This window comes from Caenorhabditis briggsae (assembly GCF_000004555.2).
Source record: "Caenorhabditis briggsae complete genome, chrX, whole genome shotgun sequence".
Classification (NCBI taxonomy): Eukaryota; Metazoa; Nematoda; class Chromadorea; order Rhabditida; family Rhabditidae; genus Caenorhabditis; species Caenorhabditis briggsae.
Genome location: NC_013491.2, coordinates 13982095 through 14001051, shown reverse-complemented (window position 1 = coordinate 14001051; position 18957 = coordinate 13982095). Strand labels below are relative to the sequence as shown.

General features: G+C 38.0%; 2 protein-coding genes across 2 annotated transcripts; one reads left to right on the top strand and one right to left on the bottom strand.

Annotated features, from left to right (window-relative positions):
• Positions 1-6653: 6653 nt before the first annotated feature.
• Cbr-frpr-2 lies at positions 6654-9505 on the top strand (the record flags this gene model as incomplete). The annotated part of the gene is made up of 8 exons (XM_045240065.1): positions 6654-6708; positions 6744-6875; positions 7038-7159; positions 8052-8264; positions 8355-8404; positions 8451-8572; positions 9117-9228; positions 9277-9505. 8 exons carry the CDS (start codon positions 6654-6656, stop codon positions 9503-9505), a joined length of 1035 nt encoding a protein of 344 aa, XP_045096088.1.
• Positions 9506-9946: 441 nt separating this feature from the next.
• Cbr-ppk-3 lies at positions 9947-17368 on the bottom strand (the record flags this gene model as incomplete). Its single annotated transcript, XM_002645144.1, has 13 exons — positions 9947-10108; positions 10152-10404; positions 11077-11477; positions 12762-13496; positions 13543-14389; positions 14517-14608; positions 14655-15149; positions 15223-15804; positions 15899-16176; positions 16495-16824; positions 16887-17000; positions 17115-17231; positions 17290-17368. The coding sequence occupies 13 exons, from the start codon at positions 17366-17368 to the stop codon at positions 9947-9949; spliced, it is 4485 nt and encodes a 1494-aa protein (XP_002645190.1).
• Positions 17369-18957: the final 1589 nt, after the last annotated feature.

Genomic DNA, 18957 nt, shown 5'->3' with positions numbered 1-18957 from the left:
CTCATAGTTGATTTTTCCAACATTCGTTACATATTATGAGTGGTTTTTTTTTGTTTTCCATGTAGTTATTCAAGAATGTAATTTCGCTTTTGATGTGGTTTGGAACAGAGATAACTGTCCAACATTATTTCTTCTCATTCATAATTCAGAAACATTTGGCTGATTGAAGAAAAATTGCCTATTGCAAGATATTCGGAGATTTCCGATGACCGAGGAGTTAGAATGTTATAAACAAAACCTCTTCAGTAACTAAAAATGATTTTTTTTTCATTTTTGCCCTCCCAATTTTTTTTGTGAAACTAATTCATGTTATATGATTTAATGCCCGGTTAGGGTAAAAATAAAGAACATGTTTTCCTTATCACTATGTTTACGATTTCTCATCATTTCTCAAGAGCACTGAAAGTGTGAAACGTTTCGTTGTGGTAGCTTTGATTGACTGAGCTGGCACCTGGTTGCTTCGTCTAACTCCTCGGTCATCGGAAATCTCCGAATATCTTGCAATAGGCAATTTTTCTTCAATCAGCCAAATGTTTCTGAATTATGAATGAGAAGAAATAATGTTGGACAGTTATCTCTGTTCCAAACCACATCAAAAGCGAAATTACATTCTTGAATAACTACATGGAAAACAAAAAAAAACCACTCATAATATGTAACGAATGTTGGAAAAATCACTATGAGCGCTGAAACTGTAGAATCCGACTTGATGTTTACCACATGAGATTCAATGCGATGTACCCTCTGAGACAATGCGATGTACCCCCTGAGTATTTCAGAGATGTACCCCATGAGAAAGCGAAAAATGTACCCCATGAGATTATACCTAAAATGTACCCCATGAGACTATGTACCCTCTGAGACTTTGTACCCCATGAGCACGATGTACCCCATTCTGATGTACCCCGGGAGAATGGGCCCAATACCAGTCAAACACACCTTTTTTGATTTTTACAGAAGTTAATAATCAAAAACTGGTGTCCCTAAAAATTATTCCAGAACTCTGCTATTGCTTCATGTTTGATGTTTTAAATTTTTTGTAAATTGAACAAAAATTAATTATTTTTTGTCGTGATTAAAACTTTTTTTGTCACATACAATTCTGATGAGATGTGTCATTTTTCCAAAATAAGTTGAAAAATGCCATAGTCCCGAAATAAAATTTAAGCCTACTTTCAAACCCTCCGTTATTTACGAAAACTTGATTCATATTTGTCCGGTACTGTAACTGTCCGGCAACTTGTCCAACTTTTCGGAAGAACTTCATTTTGCGGAAAATCCCAATTTTACAAAAACTTGCTTGGCAGGTAGACATATTGTACGCAAAACCATAGAAGGAATTTCAAAAGTATAACCTCAATCACAGGAATTCTTGACAAGTGTGCTAGAACTCCATAACCTTTCTGGGAAATCCTTATAATCAAGAAGTATAATGAAAAATCCCACCAGACATATCCGGAAAATCGGAAACTCAAAAACGCAGACCTCTGTGACGGAAAAGTTTTACTTCCACTTTCCACCCTTACATAATTAATGACCTACGCCTTTCTTGAAAGTTCTTCGATCTTACTCCTCTTTAATTTTTCATTATATCCCTTTCCGTGTCGTTTTTTTTCCGACAAAGATCATCATCATTGTAATTGAGTCTGAAAAATAGCTATAGTTTTGAGAAAAATCGAAAAAATTCGTATCATCTCTTCCCATTTTTTCAGCATAATCCGTCAGTACTTCCATTCAAAAAGTTCCAAATTTGGAATTCATAAAACTTACATGAGATCAGTCGGACCTATCCATTGAGATCCGGAGTTTTGAACTTTCCATCTTCAGAAAAGTATTTCTGTTTTAATTTTTGAAAACTAGGCAAGTCATTTTTCCGGATAAGATAACACTAATAATAATGATTTGTTTTTTTCGGAAAAAAATCCAGAGAACACTTTACTAAAATTCCAAATTCATTTGCAACATTTTCCGTTGGGACGAGAGGTCAGGGTATCAAGTGACGTAAATTAAAGAGAAAAAAAAATGCTCATTGGCGTTTTACGCTTTTCTGCAATTTGTTTCTAAATCTTCATTTCCTTTGAGGCTGTTGTTTTATTTACATTGCGAAGGCGGACATCTTTTCTACCAACTCTGTATCTTTTCATACCATAGAAATAGGGATGTAATGAATGAGTCAAGTATTGCTGAGAAGAATATTTGTTCCCTATTAGAAAATTATACAAAAATATTATTATTGGATGTGGAATCATTTTTTGAATGACACTTCCTTCTTCTTGAATAATTATGTTGCGTGAGCAGAAGTCCTTAAGTGCATGTTCGAAATTAGATGACATGATGAAGATCATAATTCTCCTAAGAAGATAGAACAACATAATCCAAATACTTGTTGCTCTGAAAATGTAACAGAAGCCAAAATTCGCTTGTTTTAAATTATGAAATTTCGACTTTTTGAATTGTTCTAACGTTATTATCATTGTAGGCTTTTGACATAACTGTTTTAAAATGAATCTACTAGTTTTATACAAGCCATGTTCACAAAAAAAACGTGAAATTTTTGTGATTATACTTCCGTTTCTGAAATTTTCGGTAGCGCATAATGTGTCAGATTAGCTTTTGTTATGAAGCTCATAATTCTTCTTGTTTTGTATTGTTTTTTTTTCATGCATTAATTTGACATTCAAAATCCTATATTTTGTTTTTTATGAAGGCCAAAAAATTATTTCTATTTTCGGGAAAATAAGAGTAATCCGTAGAATATCATTAACTGATTAGGTTTACAACCTTCAACAAACCTTTTTTGTTGAAAAACATACGAATTGGGAAGGTTTTACGTCATGTGGGAAATTCCAACTGATAGTTGGATAAGTTGATTTTCTAAAAATTCCAAAGAACGAAACGGTCTAGTAAAGTTGTTAATTGCCCATAAATCTTTTTAGTTCTCAAAATCAATAAAAAGCAGAAATATAGTTTTGAAGCAATCATCATGCGAGTTTCCTTTGATTATGCCGCCAGTGAGTATAGTGGTGTAAAGAACATCAAAGTGCCGGTCGTTGATTAATTGAACTACGATTCGAACGAGCAAGTGTCAGTATAAAAGACGATTGCAAAGAAGGTCTAAAACTCAATTATCTAAATAATTCCCATTTTCACTTGTCATAAATCAGAAAAAAATAGCTGTGTACTTCCGAACTTTCATTGACAATAGAGTGTTGCCACTTTTCCGGGCATGATTGTTTCTGCAGATAAATCCGGCTATTTTTGTCATTGTTTGGCTCCATTCTTCGTGCGTTTTTGCAACTTTCTCTCAAAATCGCAAGAAACAAGTTGAGAAAAAAAAATGAACTGGCCATTTTAGGTTTCTAACAATGGATTCAAAACGTTTCCGTGGTGTTTGACCAGTTCCTTTTTATTCTTTGGGGGAAAAAAAGCTCATCTCGAGTTACAGGCTTTTTTTACATTTTTGCACTCTGGAATAACCAACCATCTAGAGTAGAAAATTTTTCACACATACTATGTCATTCTGATTTTCCCACACAAGAGTTCATCTTAATTTATTATTTCTATCGGCAGTAAGATGAAGAGAAGGTGGGAAGATATCTTATGACCGGTTTGAAAAACCGCTGCCATTCTTGCTCTTTCAACTTACTCAAAATAATAGTGAGGGAGCCATCGAAAATTTTCTAAGACATCCTCATTAAATATCCGGGTTCTCATATGGCGATTTTTTAGAACACCAGTAAATTAAATGCAGTTGCCACGTCACCTTCTACTCTGGTTTTTCTTCTTCATTTCACATCCTCCCCTCATTTTTATTTCATTAATCTCGTTAGGCATTCAACGCCTTTTCTTACCCGGTTCCATCATCTGAATGCTGGAATCTTAGAAAACATGAATGAAAATAATATCCTTTTTGTTTCCCTGTGTTTTTGTTTCATTCTCATTCCCTGTTTTTTTCTGATCTCTGCTTCTCATTTTGGATCTGAGAACAAAAAGTGTTATAAAGTTATTTGAGGAGCAGTTTCACAGAAAAGGCAATTCCTCAGAATCCGACGCTAATATTCAGGTTATATTCTTAACCCATACCATTAAAAATTATATTAATTGATTTCATCTGTTTTTATAAACTATTTCACCAGATTGTCAAAACAGCAGGTGCCATGATCCCTAAAACCACCATACTCTTTTTTTTGTTTTCCTATTATTCTTGAGTCCTATTCCAGACTCTCATTTTGAGCATTTGCTCCCTCCATATCCTTTTTCGTCTCCACTGTTTCCTTCCATATTCATTTTGAACCAATTTAAATTTTCCTATGTTTTTCATGTTCTCATTCTTTTTCTTATTTTTTCATTCATTCGTTCGTTCCTCCGCTCTTAAATTCGAAGAACTGTCTGAAAGATTTGGTTTCAGTTTACATAGAGTCTCAACCTTAACTAAATTCAACTAAATTGAAATAAAGTAGACTAAACCAAAAAAAAACAAACAGGTTCTCAAAATTGGAGAAAAACAAAAAAAAGTTCGACAAGGAAGCTCCGGGATTTATATTTCTCAAACTAATTGATTATGTTCAAATTTCTCGCATTCGTTTTTTATGTGTAGCGAGTAAAATCTACAACCACTTTAAAAATTTGCAGTTGTTCTTGCTCTTTCAACTTATTAGAAACAATAAAAGAATCAAGGGGAATTATCCGAGGTTTTCTCATGAAACATCCGGGTTCTCATACATTACCGGTCAATAAGATATGAAAAAACACAATTTTCATGTAATTTTCTGCCTATTTGACAATTTTCAGGAGACTATTGCTTTGAAAATTCTAAGAACTTTCAGGAAATTATGTGAATGTGATTTTTTTAATTTAGATTGGCTTAAAAGCCTCCCCGTTTTTCAGAGTGATCGGAAACTTGACAGCCAACCTCCAGACTCCTGAAAATAGTCAAAATGGCAAAAATTTACTGAAGTTTTAGTACATTGAACAGTACTGTAATGGCTTCAGTAGCAATAAGTGCTCCCATCATCAAGTCAACAAGTACAAATAATATTCATCACGCTTTAGAATTGAATCTGACAATGTGAAAAAGCAGCACGTCACAACAAAAAATTTCTAGATTCTCAGAATCCTCGCTCCCTCTTCTTTGTGGAGAGAAAAATACAATTCCTGTTAAAAGACGTGTTAACCAGAAATTGAACAAGAAGCGAAAAAAAAAACAGAGCATTCGAAAATTCACATTTTTATTGTAATTATTGCATAATGCAAATGAGACCAGCAGCAGAAAATTTTGTGAAAAAAAATGTGTGTTTACATATTCTGATGTATAGACCCAATTCCAGAAATTGCGAATTCGTAATTTTCAGTCATTTTTTTCCCCAAAACATGTTCCTCGCTTTCTCTCGAAATAGAAATGTCTGAATTTCGGAGAAGTTGTGGTTTTACCGTTTTTTTGAACTCATAATCATTCTAAAAAATATGAAAGTTGAACGATTCTAAAATTGAAGGATGCAAATCTGGATATCAGATTAGTTCCAAAAATCAAATGAAGTTCTAAGGGTATTTCATCCCAAACCGACCTTCCCTTTCATTTCTCACTTCTCATCCAGATTCTATTCGTCCGCTGTTCTAAAATCTTTTTTTTCTGAATTCTCTGGTGCAAGCCTAATCTGGCAAAGTGGTCCTTGAAAATTTATGTTCAGTCCGAGAAAACGACTGAAACTTGTCAATGCTCCGCCCATTTTCTTCTCTTCTTCTTCTTCGGTTTTTTTTGGTTTGAGGGAGGGCGCAGGGCGAAGAAAAGGATTTGAGCTGGCCTGTCACGCCTCTGACTCTGAATACAAAACGCTTCGTTTTTCCGGATTCCAGTTTTTTTTTTGTTACTGCTTTTTATGAGGTCAGATGAAGATTAGAATAATCTGAGGTGTCAATGGCTATTCGAATTACTTTCTTGTCATCTGCTTTTCCTTTTTCTTTTTGGCCTCAACAAGAGAACAGCATTCTTAAATAAACGAATAAATGATTTTTCCAGAATGAAATAATTATTTTCAGTCTTTTGTCCGCCTCATTGTTGTCCCAGTATCCTATTCCGCCTATTATTGTTATTTGTACTTTTCCTCGCAAGCACAAAAGTACCATTTGGGATTCTGTGAACGATATTGATGATAGAATCTAAATCAACCAGCTCACGCTGTTTTTTTCGAAATTTTAATTTCCTCGCTTCAATTTCTTTTCCTCTCATCTTCATAATTATGTTTTTCATACATATGTGTGTGGTGTCAATTCCACTTTCAAAACACACAGCGTGGGAATTATTATGAGAAAACGTGATTTATTGCAGAAACTGCTATGCAAAAAGAGAGATGCTCAACCATACGGTAGTTATGCGCGAGTGTGAATGTCTTCATGAGCCAATCGAGGGCTACGCCGGGATAGCTAATCTGGTGAGTTGGTAGTTTTAGAGAAATGCACTCTTCGGGTTCATTTTTATGTTCTTTGTTATACTGCTCACTCTGAGGACCCGTGGACCATCATGTCTGCTTTATTAATTCAATTGAAATTTTACCAGACGGTTCTAGTTCGTTTTGAGTCAGAGTTAGATGATATTTCTTCAATCTCGAAGAACAAACCGGAACAAAAAAAAACATTTTGTGTATTCAAAATTTCGGATGTCTGACAAAGGTGTAATTCGATTGTCTGCCCTCCCGACTCGGAAGAACCGAGGTATCTTTCCCAGAAAAAACCACAAATCTTTTCAGTTGCTTATTGTCGTCCTGCTCCCGCTAATTTCTTCGTCGGCGTCGTCCTCAACTTCTTTAACATTTTCATCTTTTGTGAGCAGAAGAACACCGCCGCCAAGTATCTGACGGCACTCTCGTGCAGTGACGTAGGTGAGGAAGAAGCAGATTAAAATAAAAAGTGGAAAGAGCGGTAAAATGAGTAATGAGAACTCGTTCCCCCCGCACCACAAAAAATCCTTTCAACCAGATTAGTCCTGGCACTTTCTGTGATAAGTAAAAAGTGCCTGCTTTCAAAGCTTCCTCATTTTTCAGGAGTATGTATGGCAGGGATCTTCGTCATTTGCTCCGACTCTTTCCGAGCGCACTCATTTGTCATCGACCAAGTCTTTGTGTTTTTACTCCCGAAAATCATCCCACTGGGCCTCTTTTTTCAGGTTTGTTAAAAGAGTTCAAAAATGGTGTAGTTAGCGGTTCATTTTAGAAGGAGGTCATGAAAAATGGGACCCTTGATAACTATTGAAATTTATGTGAGAAATGAAGAAGAAGGAGAATTGACTGCAAAGGAGGGCAACATGATTTCTCCAACTTTTCACCATTTTTGTAGTAAGCAAGGCTTAAAACACAAGTGGGTACTTGTAAATTAGCTATTGTGAGACTCTAGATATTCAGGGATAGAAACAACGATATAGTCTAGAGATCTGGAACAGAAAATTGTTCCAAAAAATGCATGGCTCCAATTATCATTCAATGAGTCATTTAGACGTCTATAGGAATGTGTGGGTGGTAATTTAACAGAAAAATAATACAATACAAAACTTTTATAAACTAAGAAACCCCAACACCTTATAAACCCAGATTTTGATTAAAAACTTCAGAATAAATTAAGCTTTCACTATCAAGATTTCTTAACGTTTCTAAATCTGATCGCCAGTTTCAGCCAAGTTATATCAGTTTCAGTACCGAAACTTGCATTTGCAGTGCAAAACCGCGGTTTTCGAAGACGATTTTCTTGACTTCTAGGAGGTTCCAGAAAAATAGTTTGGAATGTGAAAATTTCATTCAATTCTGTGTATAGCCCAGCTAAACTCATGTTGTGGAATTTCCTCGAAGTTGAGAAAATCGTTTTGAAAATCGCTTCTGCACAGAAAACGCTATTTTCGGTACTGAAATTCATATATCCTGGCTGAAACTGACGAGCGGATTTTAAAATGTCTAGATCGGCTATTCTTAACGTGTTATGAAGTTTTCATATAAATCTCACAAGGTATTGACGTTCCCTTGTCAAAAGAAAAGAAGAGAATGGAAAGCTAAAAATCATATTTCCAGATGCTCAGTGTCTACATCACCGTACTCGCTGCTTTTGATTGTTTCTACTCGGTTTATTGGTATGGACATATTCGGAATTTTTATGTTTCAAAAATTGTATTTTGTAGTGGCACAAAATGTGAACCAAAACGGAGTACATGGGCTCCACGAGTTCTAGCTCTGGTAGTCATTTCTGTGGCTGGATACAACATTGTGCAGTTTGGAGACCTTCAGGTACAGTAACCTTACAGACAGAAGCAAATATAAAAATTTATTTTTTAGGCTATTGAATGCCTCCATACAGACAACTACACACTGTTTGAGCTTTGTCCAACGGAGATGAGAGTCAGTGAAACTTATGTGATTTTGTATAAGTGAGTTTGAACGCAAATTTCTTTGATTGTAAATACTTAATTTCAGAGGTTACTTGTATGCACTTTCCATGGCATTCCTTCCGTTCGTTCTTTTGACCTTCTTGACTGTATCGATTATTGTGATGCTTCGCAAGAAAAACGATTCCATGGATAAGGTTGAAAAACAAGGTGAGTGCTCTTTGTGCCCAAAAATAGAATCCAGAAACCCTATACTGCAAATTTCCTTATTCACCCAGTTGCACATTCATGGAAAATTCTAGAGTATGAGTGTGAATGTGTTATTTCCTCTCATTCTTAACTGAATTATGCATCTTCATAGTGTTTTCATGTGAGCGTATTTTTCATTGTGTTTGCGCTTAAGCCCCGAATGTTTTTTCTTTTTGAACATCTCAAGATAAAGGACCACTGAATGCGGAAATTTGGAAACAAACGGGGCTTTCCCCTAGGGTGGTGGTAATATGTCTGGAGTGACGACGATAATGCGTCTCTCTCTCTCTCTCTCTCTCTCTCTCTCTCTCTCTCTTTCTTTCTCTCTCTCTCTCTCTCTCTCTCTCTCTCTCTCTCTCCCTCTCTCTCTCTCTCTCTCTCCCTCTCTCTGATATTGGAGATGTTTGTTTTGGCTGAAATTCGATAAAAGCTTCTTTAAAAAACTTGAGGATTAGAAGGATTTCTAATAAAGGGACTTAACGATTTTCTATTTTTGATCTTTCAGGTTGCGAAGATGACGGAGGCAATAATCCAGTTGTCCTCCTCTTAGTCGTTCTTTTGTTTCTCTGCTGCAATTTGACATCACTTCTGGTCAATGTCTTTGAAATGCTCAAAATGTGAGTTGAAAACAATCTGAAGCTGAGTTCAATTTTTAAATTTTTCAGAAAACTGTCATTCGAAGTAGAAGCTGTACTTATTGATATTGGAAACTTCCTGGTGGTGATTAATGCAACTGCAAACTTTTTCGTGTATATGGGCTCTTCTGAAGAGTTCCGAGTAGCATTTTATGAGAGAATTCGCAAGTTATGGAGGCCGAAATCTACACGTCTTCCACTTCTTCATGACCACAGAATCCGACTGTTTAATAGGAATCCGGTGGCGAGTAGTATTTGAATCTCCGGTGACACATTTTTTGTCTGTCTTGCCCTTTTCTCTAAAATCTGTTCATTTGATGTAAATTTCCACTTGATCTTCATTAATTTCACGTGTTTTTTTGTCTTGTTTTTGGGTAATTTCTTTTTGTGTACTTTTCATTTAGTTCAACAAAATAAATAATTTTGATGCATACTCAAATCAACAAAAAAATGAATCACAGCTAGAAAGCCAGACCAGTAATAAGCGAACAATAAGGCTGCCAATGGGGTGAGGAGGAATAAACATGATTTGAGCGAAGTGGTGGATGGGATACGAAAAGAAAGAATAACCGGTTTCCTTTTGTATCACAATGATTGTAGCCGGGGACGGAAATGTAAGATATCTTAACTTATACACAGAGATTTACAAAAAATTACACAAAATAGTTAGAAAAAAAAGAAAAAGATAATATTTTTACAATCAATAAGATCGGATAGATCCAAGACCAGTCCATTGATCAGGAACAACAGGGAAGTAGGAGTCAATGGCCTCCGAGAAACGAGCACAGTACATTTCGGGACTGAGGATGGTTGGGAGGTGGGCTCCCGGAATGGCCACAATTTTGACCCATGATTCGAGTTTCTGAAAATAATCTTAAGTTGGTTAAACAAACTCTTCTAACAACCTTATCCAAAGTATATGTTCTCATGTAGTCAACGATTCCAAGAATCAACTCCCCGTTGTCGTCGTCTACACCGACCAGCAAAGAGTAGTCCATGATGGATTGAGAGCTCAGGAAATGGCTGTCATTGCTGATCGCTTGGTTCATGGCCGCTTTTGAGTGGGGAAGAACGTAGAGCTGTTGGTTCCAAAGGTCTTTGACAAAGTTTTCATCGAGCAGCACCATTTCGTTGGGACTTTTGCCGGTCGAGGCGAGGCTGAAAACAGAGAGAGGGTCAACAACCACATTAAATAACTGTAGTTATTTTCCTGTCGACGGTATCACAAGGTGCTTCAAACCCAGATTTGCAGTGAAGCCCCGTAAAACGCATTCGCGCCATGTTCAAAATAGATAAAATAAGCACTGAAATTTCTTTTTTTCTAGTTTTCCGGTTTTTTGGCTCGTTTCTCAGAATATTTCACGCTCAGATTGAAGATTTGATTGACGCAGCTTCACTGTGGGCTATTTTTCAAAATTTTAGTTCGTCCGGAAAAAATTTTTCCGGATTCGCACAATCACCTAATTTTTGGAGCGGTGAACTTCAAATTTTGAACCTTTCTGGTACAACAGCAAAAAGGAAAAAGCTATATTTCGAAGGAAATGAGAAAATAATGAGCTTGAGTGCCAAAATCAGGTCATTTTTTGCCAAAATAGAAAACTGTAAATAACTTTTCTAGAATGGATGAAATTTTTGTAATATAGCACATTCTGAAATTTTCCCGCTCGCCTATCATGACAGTTCGTACTTGTCAAAGAAAAAAAAACTGATTTCTTGGTTCAAGGCAGCCGAAAAAATATTTTCGAAATCTAATTGAACAATTTCATTGAAAACATGAAAGAGTGCTAATAATCTATTTCAGGTTTTCAGTAGCTTATCAGTAAGACTAACCGATTACGCAAAGATCCCTTCAGGTCCCAAACTTGATTGACGTTATGATTATAAAACAGGTATTCCATAACCAGAATGTCCACCTTTAGTGTAGTGGTCTTGCTCTTATATCCAATTCTGAACACTCCGTAAACTTTGCACAGCGTTGTCAACTTGCTCTCTGTTGCCGAAGTAGTCAGATAGTCAAAGTAGTTTGGAGCGAACTTCACAAACGACTGAATCTCAAACCGAGACATTTGTTTAACCACAAAGCGATCATCTTGGGTACGGTAGAAAAATGATCCAGACTTTCCTCCTTGTGGCGTCCAGAAAGTGCTTTTGGATAGTGAGCGAATGAATGTTTCCTCTCCTTCAGCGATGAGAAGTTCACGAAGCTTCCGGAATTTTTCGGCATAGAACATCTGAAATATCAAGTTGTTATTGTCGATGAAAAGATTGTAGATGAAAAATGAATAGAAAGTGGTCTAGACAGGGAATCCATCAAAAACAATCACTTGAAGTTGAATGAAAGTCCCACATATTAGGTTGTTCAATAAATAGTGGTCACTTTTCTTCAAGTAGTTTTTTCTTCAAGGAAAACAAGAATCATTGAGAAATTATTTCGCCATTGGAGTTCATAACTTCTTGCCAGCGCAACGGAAGTTGGGCAATTCCTTCGCGTAGAACTCTGGCGACTTAGAGGCAAAACAGTGTTCCAAAAATTTCTTGACATCCTTCCGATCATGGACTTTCTCACCAGCAAGACGATTCTGGAGAAATCGGATATGGTAGTAATTAGCTAGTGCCAGGTCGGCGGTGTACGATGGGCAATGCAAAACTTCGATTCCTAGAAGATGGAGTTTGTAACGGCTCTTCGAATATTCGTGTGGTTTTTCGTTGTCATGCAAAAATTTCAACACTGAGCCTCTCTAGAGGTGAGAGCGATGTGCATAAATACCACTTTCTATTTGAAAGCAGTAGAGCCAAAGTTGATGACATAGGAATCCGGAAGCAGCTTGCGGTGTTTTACTTCAGCACTGTCTAACCGAATCGGAGACCGATTCCACCGTTTCCTTTGCAGAGAGCCATAGGTGCTTACTGGCATTGTTAACATACAGTACCCGTTCATCATCTCCAATGATTGTTTTGTTGACCCAGTCCGTCGTCGGTTTCCTGGAGAGGAGATAAACGGACAGGTCTCATCGGACCTTTTTCTAAAAATTGGTCAAAATGTGGGGAACGATTTTATCGACTCTCCGAGCTCTTCCCGTTTGAGGAACATGATCTGTTACGGTGCTATTAGGATGTTGGGCTGTCAAAGATAATGCACGCAAAATAGCACAGAGCTTTTCCTCCAGTATCATTAAAATATTTTCATTTTTATTAAGGCTAGGCCTTTTGGGTATTGGTTTATGATCCAGATCATAATTTTCTTATACGAATCTTTTGAACCAAGGTCGTTGTTCGAGAGACCTTGAGACATATGATCAAAGAAACACTTTTGAGTATGTGTCCGTTATCGAGAAAATCCTCGGCCGTTAGACAGTCCATTCGGAATTTTTAAATGTCTACTAAACATGCAATGTGTGACATCTATAAATATAAAAATAGAATTGAAAAAAAAACCCAAAATTGGATAAGCAACGGTAGAGCGAAGTGAAAGTGACCACTATTTATTGAACAACCTAATAAGTGCGTTCACTCACCTTAACATAATATGAAGCTGATTCGTCCTCAAATTCGACTTCTAGATGTTGAGGGGACGCCAAGTTCTCTCCATCATCAGCTGGGATATCCTTCAGAGAAGATGTGGAAGAGTCTACGGAAATTGTGTCCGCCTGGTCCGGAACTTTGTTGTAGTCTACTGCAGACAACGCATAAGCAATAATGCTACCAATGTCAGGCTTATAGTTGCCACGTGTGTCCTGAATGTCACGGACAACGACTCCGAGTCGTGGTTGAAGCTTGATGGAGAGATGGAGGTACGATGGGAAAGGATTCTCCAACTTTTGAAGGGTAACAATCTCTTGAATATCCTCTGGCGACTTTCTTGGGTACTTGATGGTCATACAATTTTCGTTCCATAAAGTGATCAAGTTGTAGGTGACTTCTCGAACCTTCATAAAAGTGCCATCCACTTCCCGATAGAGTCGATCATTGGAAAGAATCAATTCTTCATCTCCATTCAGGATACTTTTGGCGAACATACGACTTTCGCTGGCAAGTGACATCGTGTTTCGAATTGCCGCAGCAAGTTTGACAACAGCCGGAGTCACTTGAAGTTCTTCGTCGAGTTCTGCCAATTGTTTATTGGTGTCTTCACATGCTTGCAGAGCAAGTGTAGCAATTCTACCAATATCATCTCCAAGATCTTTTCTGCTAATTTTCTGAACCTTCACATTGCAAATAATTGGTGAGAAGACGACGCTATATGGGCTGATCTCAAAAAAAAGCATTTATAATTCTTTCAATTCTTTAGAAACTTACAGCAATAACTTTGAAAGTGGTCACCAGATTTTCCATTGCAAAGAAATACAATTTCTCGTGGAAGAAACAGTGGGAGCACTGCTTTTGTGTGCTGATCGGATAGATAGTGTCAGTTGTGAAGCATGAGTTGCCAATGTACTCCAGGAACTTTGCAAAGGACAGATGCCAGATTGCCTTGTCGAACTTTACCATTTGAGACGAGCAGTTGCACTTTCCACAGTTTCTCCACGTCACGATACCCTTCTGCTGGTCATTTTCCAATGAATTGTCAGATTCTGCCACAGTTTGAGTAGAGATCTCCACACAAACTCTTCCATAAACCAATTTTCTCGAGTGATCCATCATTGGAACTTCACAATTTGACGATGGACATTCGTAACCTCGATTGAAGCAGTACTTGACCAAGAACTCTCCGAGTGTCATGTCATGATCATTGTAGTATTGCATACTGACCACCCAAGGGCGAACACAAAAGTATGGGGCGTTTGGAGATTTTCGAGAGAACGATCCGAAAAGAACTGCAAGGGTTTGATGAACTCGAGGATCCAAAACATCTTTTGCACGGAATGTTGGCTTTTCTGTCTCCTCCACTTTTCTATTCTCCACAATCTGTGCAGCTCTTCGACGGAAGTTGAGCCCTCCAAAGAGTCTAAATGACTTTGCCAATCCTGTGAGTGCTGCGCCTCGATTACAATTCGCCATCGCGTGTCGAAGCCCAACAGCGACTTTTTCTTTCTGCTTAACGGGTGAAACATCTTCTTCATATCCTTCCTTAATGAGTTCCACATCGCCAGCCTTCAAAAGTTTGTATAGCGGCTGCTTGAAATAAGCAATGAGTGGGCATTCTCTGTAAAAACAAAATTTGAAATCCTGACTTTTTTATTTTGAATGTCCGCAATGTGCACTATCATGTGTGCGTGTTTGCGGATGGGGTGTTTTTTTTTTGGTTTATTTCTGTTGTTTTTTTAACTCACCTTCCGATAGCAGTCTCCAAAAACGGCGGCTCAAATTCAATCACTGGAGAGCTTGATAAAATCGTTGCGTAGAGATTCTGCTCAAACTCTGTCTAAAATAACTTGACTATTATCGTCTCTGAGTAATATTTTTCATACCTTGACTCCTTGTGAATACACAATTGCTCGTCGTTTTTCACAAACAATGCAATCCGACTGTCTCCTTGCAATAGTGGTGTTGAAAGCGTTCAAGTAAGACTGCTCGAGATAATTCGAGTAGACCACAGTGATCAAAAACTGGACAACTCTCTTCACTGCCACCAGTTCCTTAAAATCGTCACCATGAAGAAGAATTGTGCATCCGACTTCTTTCTGGCAGTCTCCAAAGACCATCACTGTCTTAATTCTTCCGTCCTCCTGGAAAAGATTTCTCTGCTCAAAGTCTGGACAGCAACCGAGGTTTTGCTCAACGAGTTGAGCATCAGAATTAGAGACGATGTCTGCTCCAGTGGCTCTTGCTACTCGTTGAAGGATGCTCATTTTCACATTGACTGCAACTTTGACGCCTCTTGCATTAAGAAGTTGAGCGGCGATTCGAGAGACTCCACCTTCGACGAGAATCAGTGAAGCGCGTTTTGTGGCAATTCGATCGATCTGTAAAAATGTTTATTTGATTGAAGAATTTATAAACAGAAATCTAGAGTCTAGTAATGAACCCCATGCTCACCTGCTTCTCCAAAAACTTTTCCTCTTGAACAATGATCGGTTCAATCGACGACAATTTATTGGAAACTCTTTCATACTCGATTGATCCACTGACTATCATCACTGACTCTGTTGTCTTGCTCTCACTTTCTCCATCCACGGACCCGTACAATAAACTCTTACTGCATGCCACACCCCAAATGATTTCCGAATCAATTTTTCCTCCATTCACATGAATCTTTTTCACATGTACGTAGTCTGCCAGGTTCATAGAATCGCCACCTTGCACATTGACTTCCACATTTTGTACCACTTCATTCACTGTCTTTAAAATCAGGTCTCTCCATTTGTCTTCTCTGATGTATTCACGTTTCAGCACTTCGTCGAGAATTCGTTCGGTGTTCTGACGGAAGAACTCCTCTAGATTGTCTCTTTGTTCTTCTTTGGCTGCATTCATGACAGACTCATCGAGTGATAACGATGGGAATGTGATTTTGCGATCAGAAGCAGATGGCGTCTGATCCCCAGAGCGGGCATCCATCATATCGGTGGTGATAGCTCCAGCGAGATTTGCATACGCAAAGACGTCTGCAGAGTCAGAGATCTGCAAATCGGAATAGTAAAGTCAGAATAGCAAATCGGAATAGTACAAATAAAGTACTGATAATTTAGCAATGAGCAAGTTTTTCCTCAATCACCTCATTATTGATAACACCATCCATTCCAGGATTCATTGTACGGAACCAGTCGGGGCCTGACTCTTCTTCCTCAGTGATCATCGGATGAGCATGGTTGTTGCTGTTGAGCATTGCAGAGTTAGATGCACAGAGATCAGCTACAGAGAGGATTGTAGGGATTCCTGGACCAGAGCTGCTAGGGACTAGAGAGTTCCGACGACTGCTGTTGATTTGACCGGAGGCAGATGTGACATCGGTAGAGATTGAGGATTCCGGAGGGCACAGAGCCCAGATGGCGCCTGGGAAAATGTGAGTTGAGTTTATCTCAAAAACCAATTCTTTATTTTATTCAAACAAAAATGCTCCAAGACGGTTGAACTTTTGACATATTTCGATTTTTGCAAGCTTTAAAATGGGCCATAAATGTTTTGATGTGAATCGTGCAGAAAGGCTAATGTGTGGCACATAATTCAGAGCATACAAAAATGTTTGGGTCCTTGGGTTACAAAGTAATTTGGGTGTACAAAATACCTGAAATGGCTAATTTCGTACCTAAAATCGTTGTACCCAACGAACTATATGCCTCTAAATATCTCATTTTTTCAGCAAAGCCTCACCATTCGACACTGTTTTCACTGTATCCGAGTTCTTGTGTCCACTGCTCTTATCATAACTGATTTTCCGACCATTAACTGGAGTTTGTGCCCTTCCTCCCGATGGCGTAGTTTTTCCATCCTCCGCCAATCGTTGCACTTTGCGAGCGCAATAATCACACAGTCGAAGTTCTCCCATGTATCCCAACGCGGCGCCGTCAATGTGACTGCTGCAGCACTTTGCACAGAAGATTTGTCCACAAAGTCGGCAGTGATGACGTCGGCGAAACGTTGTGAAACGCTCTTCGCATTGGTAACACTCTCTTCCCGTTGAGTCAGGCATCCAGTATTGCTCTGAAAATGGAAATCATTGACGTCAAGAGCGAGGAAAAATCTAAAAAAAATCAATAACTCACTAAAATTACTATCGTTGTAGTCTTTCAGGTTGGGATTCTTCTTTGTTTTCAGCAATTCACTGAACTTCTCCGTCAATGAACGTTGGAAGCCACTCTCTTCAGAACTGCGGGACTCTAAAAACAATTTTTTGGTCATAAATTCCACGAACATTTATTAATTTCTGCTAGAAATTGGAAATTTTTCTCAGAAAATCACTTTTTGACATGTTAAAATCAATAAAAACTCACCATCGGACTCAGTTCGCTCAAGATTTCGCCGATCTTCCGACGTACTAGCCACACCATTTGTTTGCGGTGTCCCATCGCTGCGGAAAATTTGCCCAATAAAGTTTGAGAAATAACCACCTGAAACGACTATTCCTTTTTTGTTAGCTTCTATTCGATTATAGCAATATTCACTCACCGGCTGCTGGAACCGTTTCCTCTTCTTCGGGTGGCGGTTCGAGTTTTTCAAAAAATTGCAACTCGCTGCCATCGGTCATTACGCTGGAATAAACCAGTGTTGGACGTAGCTAAGACTATTGGAAAGGATAAAAATAAAATAAAATACTAGCAGTTTAAATGAGTGACTGAGAATGGGGACATCCGATTGTAAAACATGGAGAGAAAGAAAGATCAAACCATCAAAACAGGTCAGGTCGGCAATCGAGGCGCAACACTAGTGACGAGTGAGTGCGCGCGTCGAAGAGGGTGTCTCATTAGGGCGCGCTTACCTACCTCCCCTAGTTTTTGTGCGCGCATCTAATTTATGGGGGAATGTCAGGGCAAGTCTGAAGATTATTAAGATTTTCATGGTGTTAGTCTAACTAGCAAATAAGAAAAGATCAAATTGTCCATGTAATTTTGTTAAGAAAGTAGAGGGGACAAAAATCACATTTTGTGTGTCGACTTGGCCCATATTCTGTGAGAATAAACCAAGAAGAAAAGAGCGAGGTGAGTCTTCTGTCAGAAACAATCGGATTGGACACCAAAAATCAATATTGCGCGGCGGACCACTAGACAACAAACACAATGATGGTGACGCAACGATTGCGGTTGTAACAGTGAAGTATTATCGAGGACCGATAGGACAATTGTGTCTCCGCCATAAAGGCGTTCTCGCGAATGGATTTTGAGACTGCTCATAATCTGGAACCGCCCACGAATTTGCTCGGCTAGAATTAGTCAGGATTTTCGGTTTATGGAAACTGAAGAAACTGAAAATTGAAGGGAAATCGAAGGAAAATACGAAAATAATGCAGTGTCAAAGTAAAAAAAAATGGAGTTGTACTGGATCACAAAAGGAAGAAATGTCGTTTGTTAAAAATTAAAATTTCGACGATTTTCGAGTTTCTTTGAAACTTCAGGAGTGCCCATTTCAGGACACATCTTGACTGGTTTTATTAGCACAGCTGAGTATATTTCAAAACTTTTCAAAGGTTTTTCAAAGTTCAACACGGCTGGAATCCAATCTAAATTGTTCTGAAAGCCCATCTTCATAAAATCCTTACCAAGAATCTGTATTTACAGTAGCGGTCAATAAGATACACAAAATGTATTTTTCTGTGGATTTTGGCTCATTTTGACAATTTTCAGGAGTCTGGAACACGGCTTTCAAGTTTCCAATCATTCCGTTTTTCAGTTATTCGTCGAGTTCTGAAAGTCACCTTTTTTTGCACCATTTTTGTACGTAAACCCTAGAAAAACAGGCGTCTTTCAGAACACACAAATTACTGAAAACTGAGAATTTGCGAAAAATTCTGTGAAAGCTAAGTTTTCAATTCAAGTCTGTTTTACACCCTCCAGAATGTTTTTATTCATCGAAAATTGATAGTCTAGCAGACTCTCGAAATGCTCAAAACTGCCGTAATACACAAAACAGAAAACACGTTTTTTACTTATTGACTTGTACTGTATATTCTATTTGGATGTCTTCAAAACTAGCATCGACAAAAGTTTTTTAAAAGTTTTTTATTTCATTTCCACTATTTGGAGTACGAAATTCGTATGTTACACAATTTCAATGTCCCTCTATCTCCAGTTTCTTCTAACTGATTCTAACTGAACTTCTTCGGCACAGATGATCCTGCTG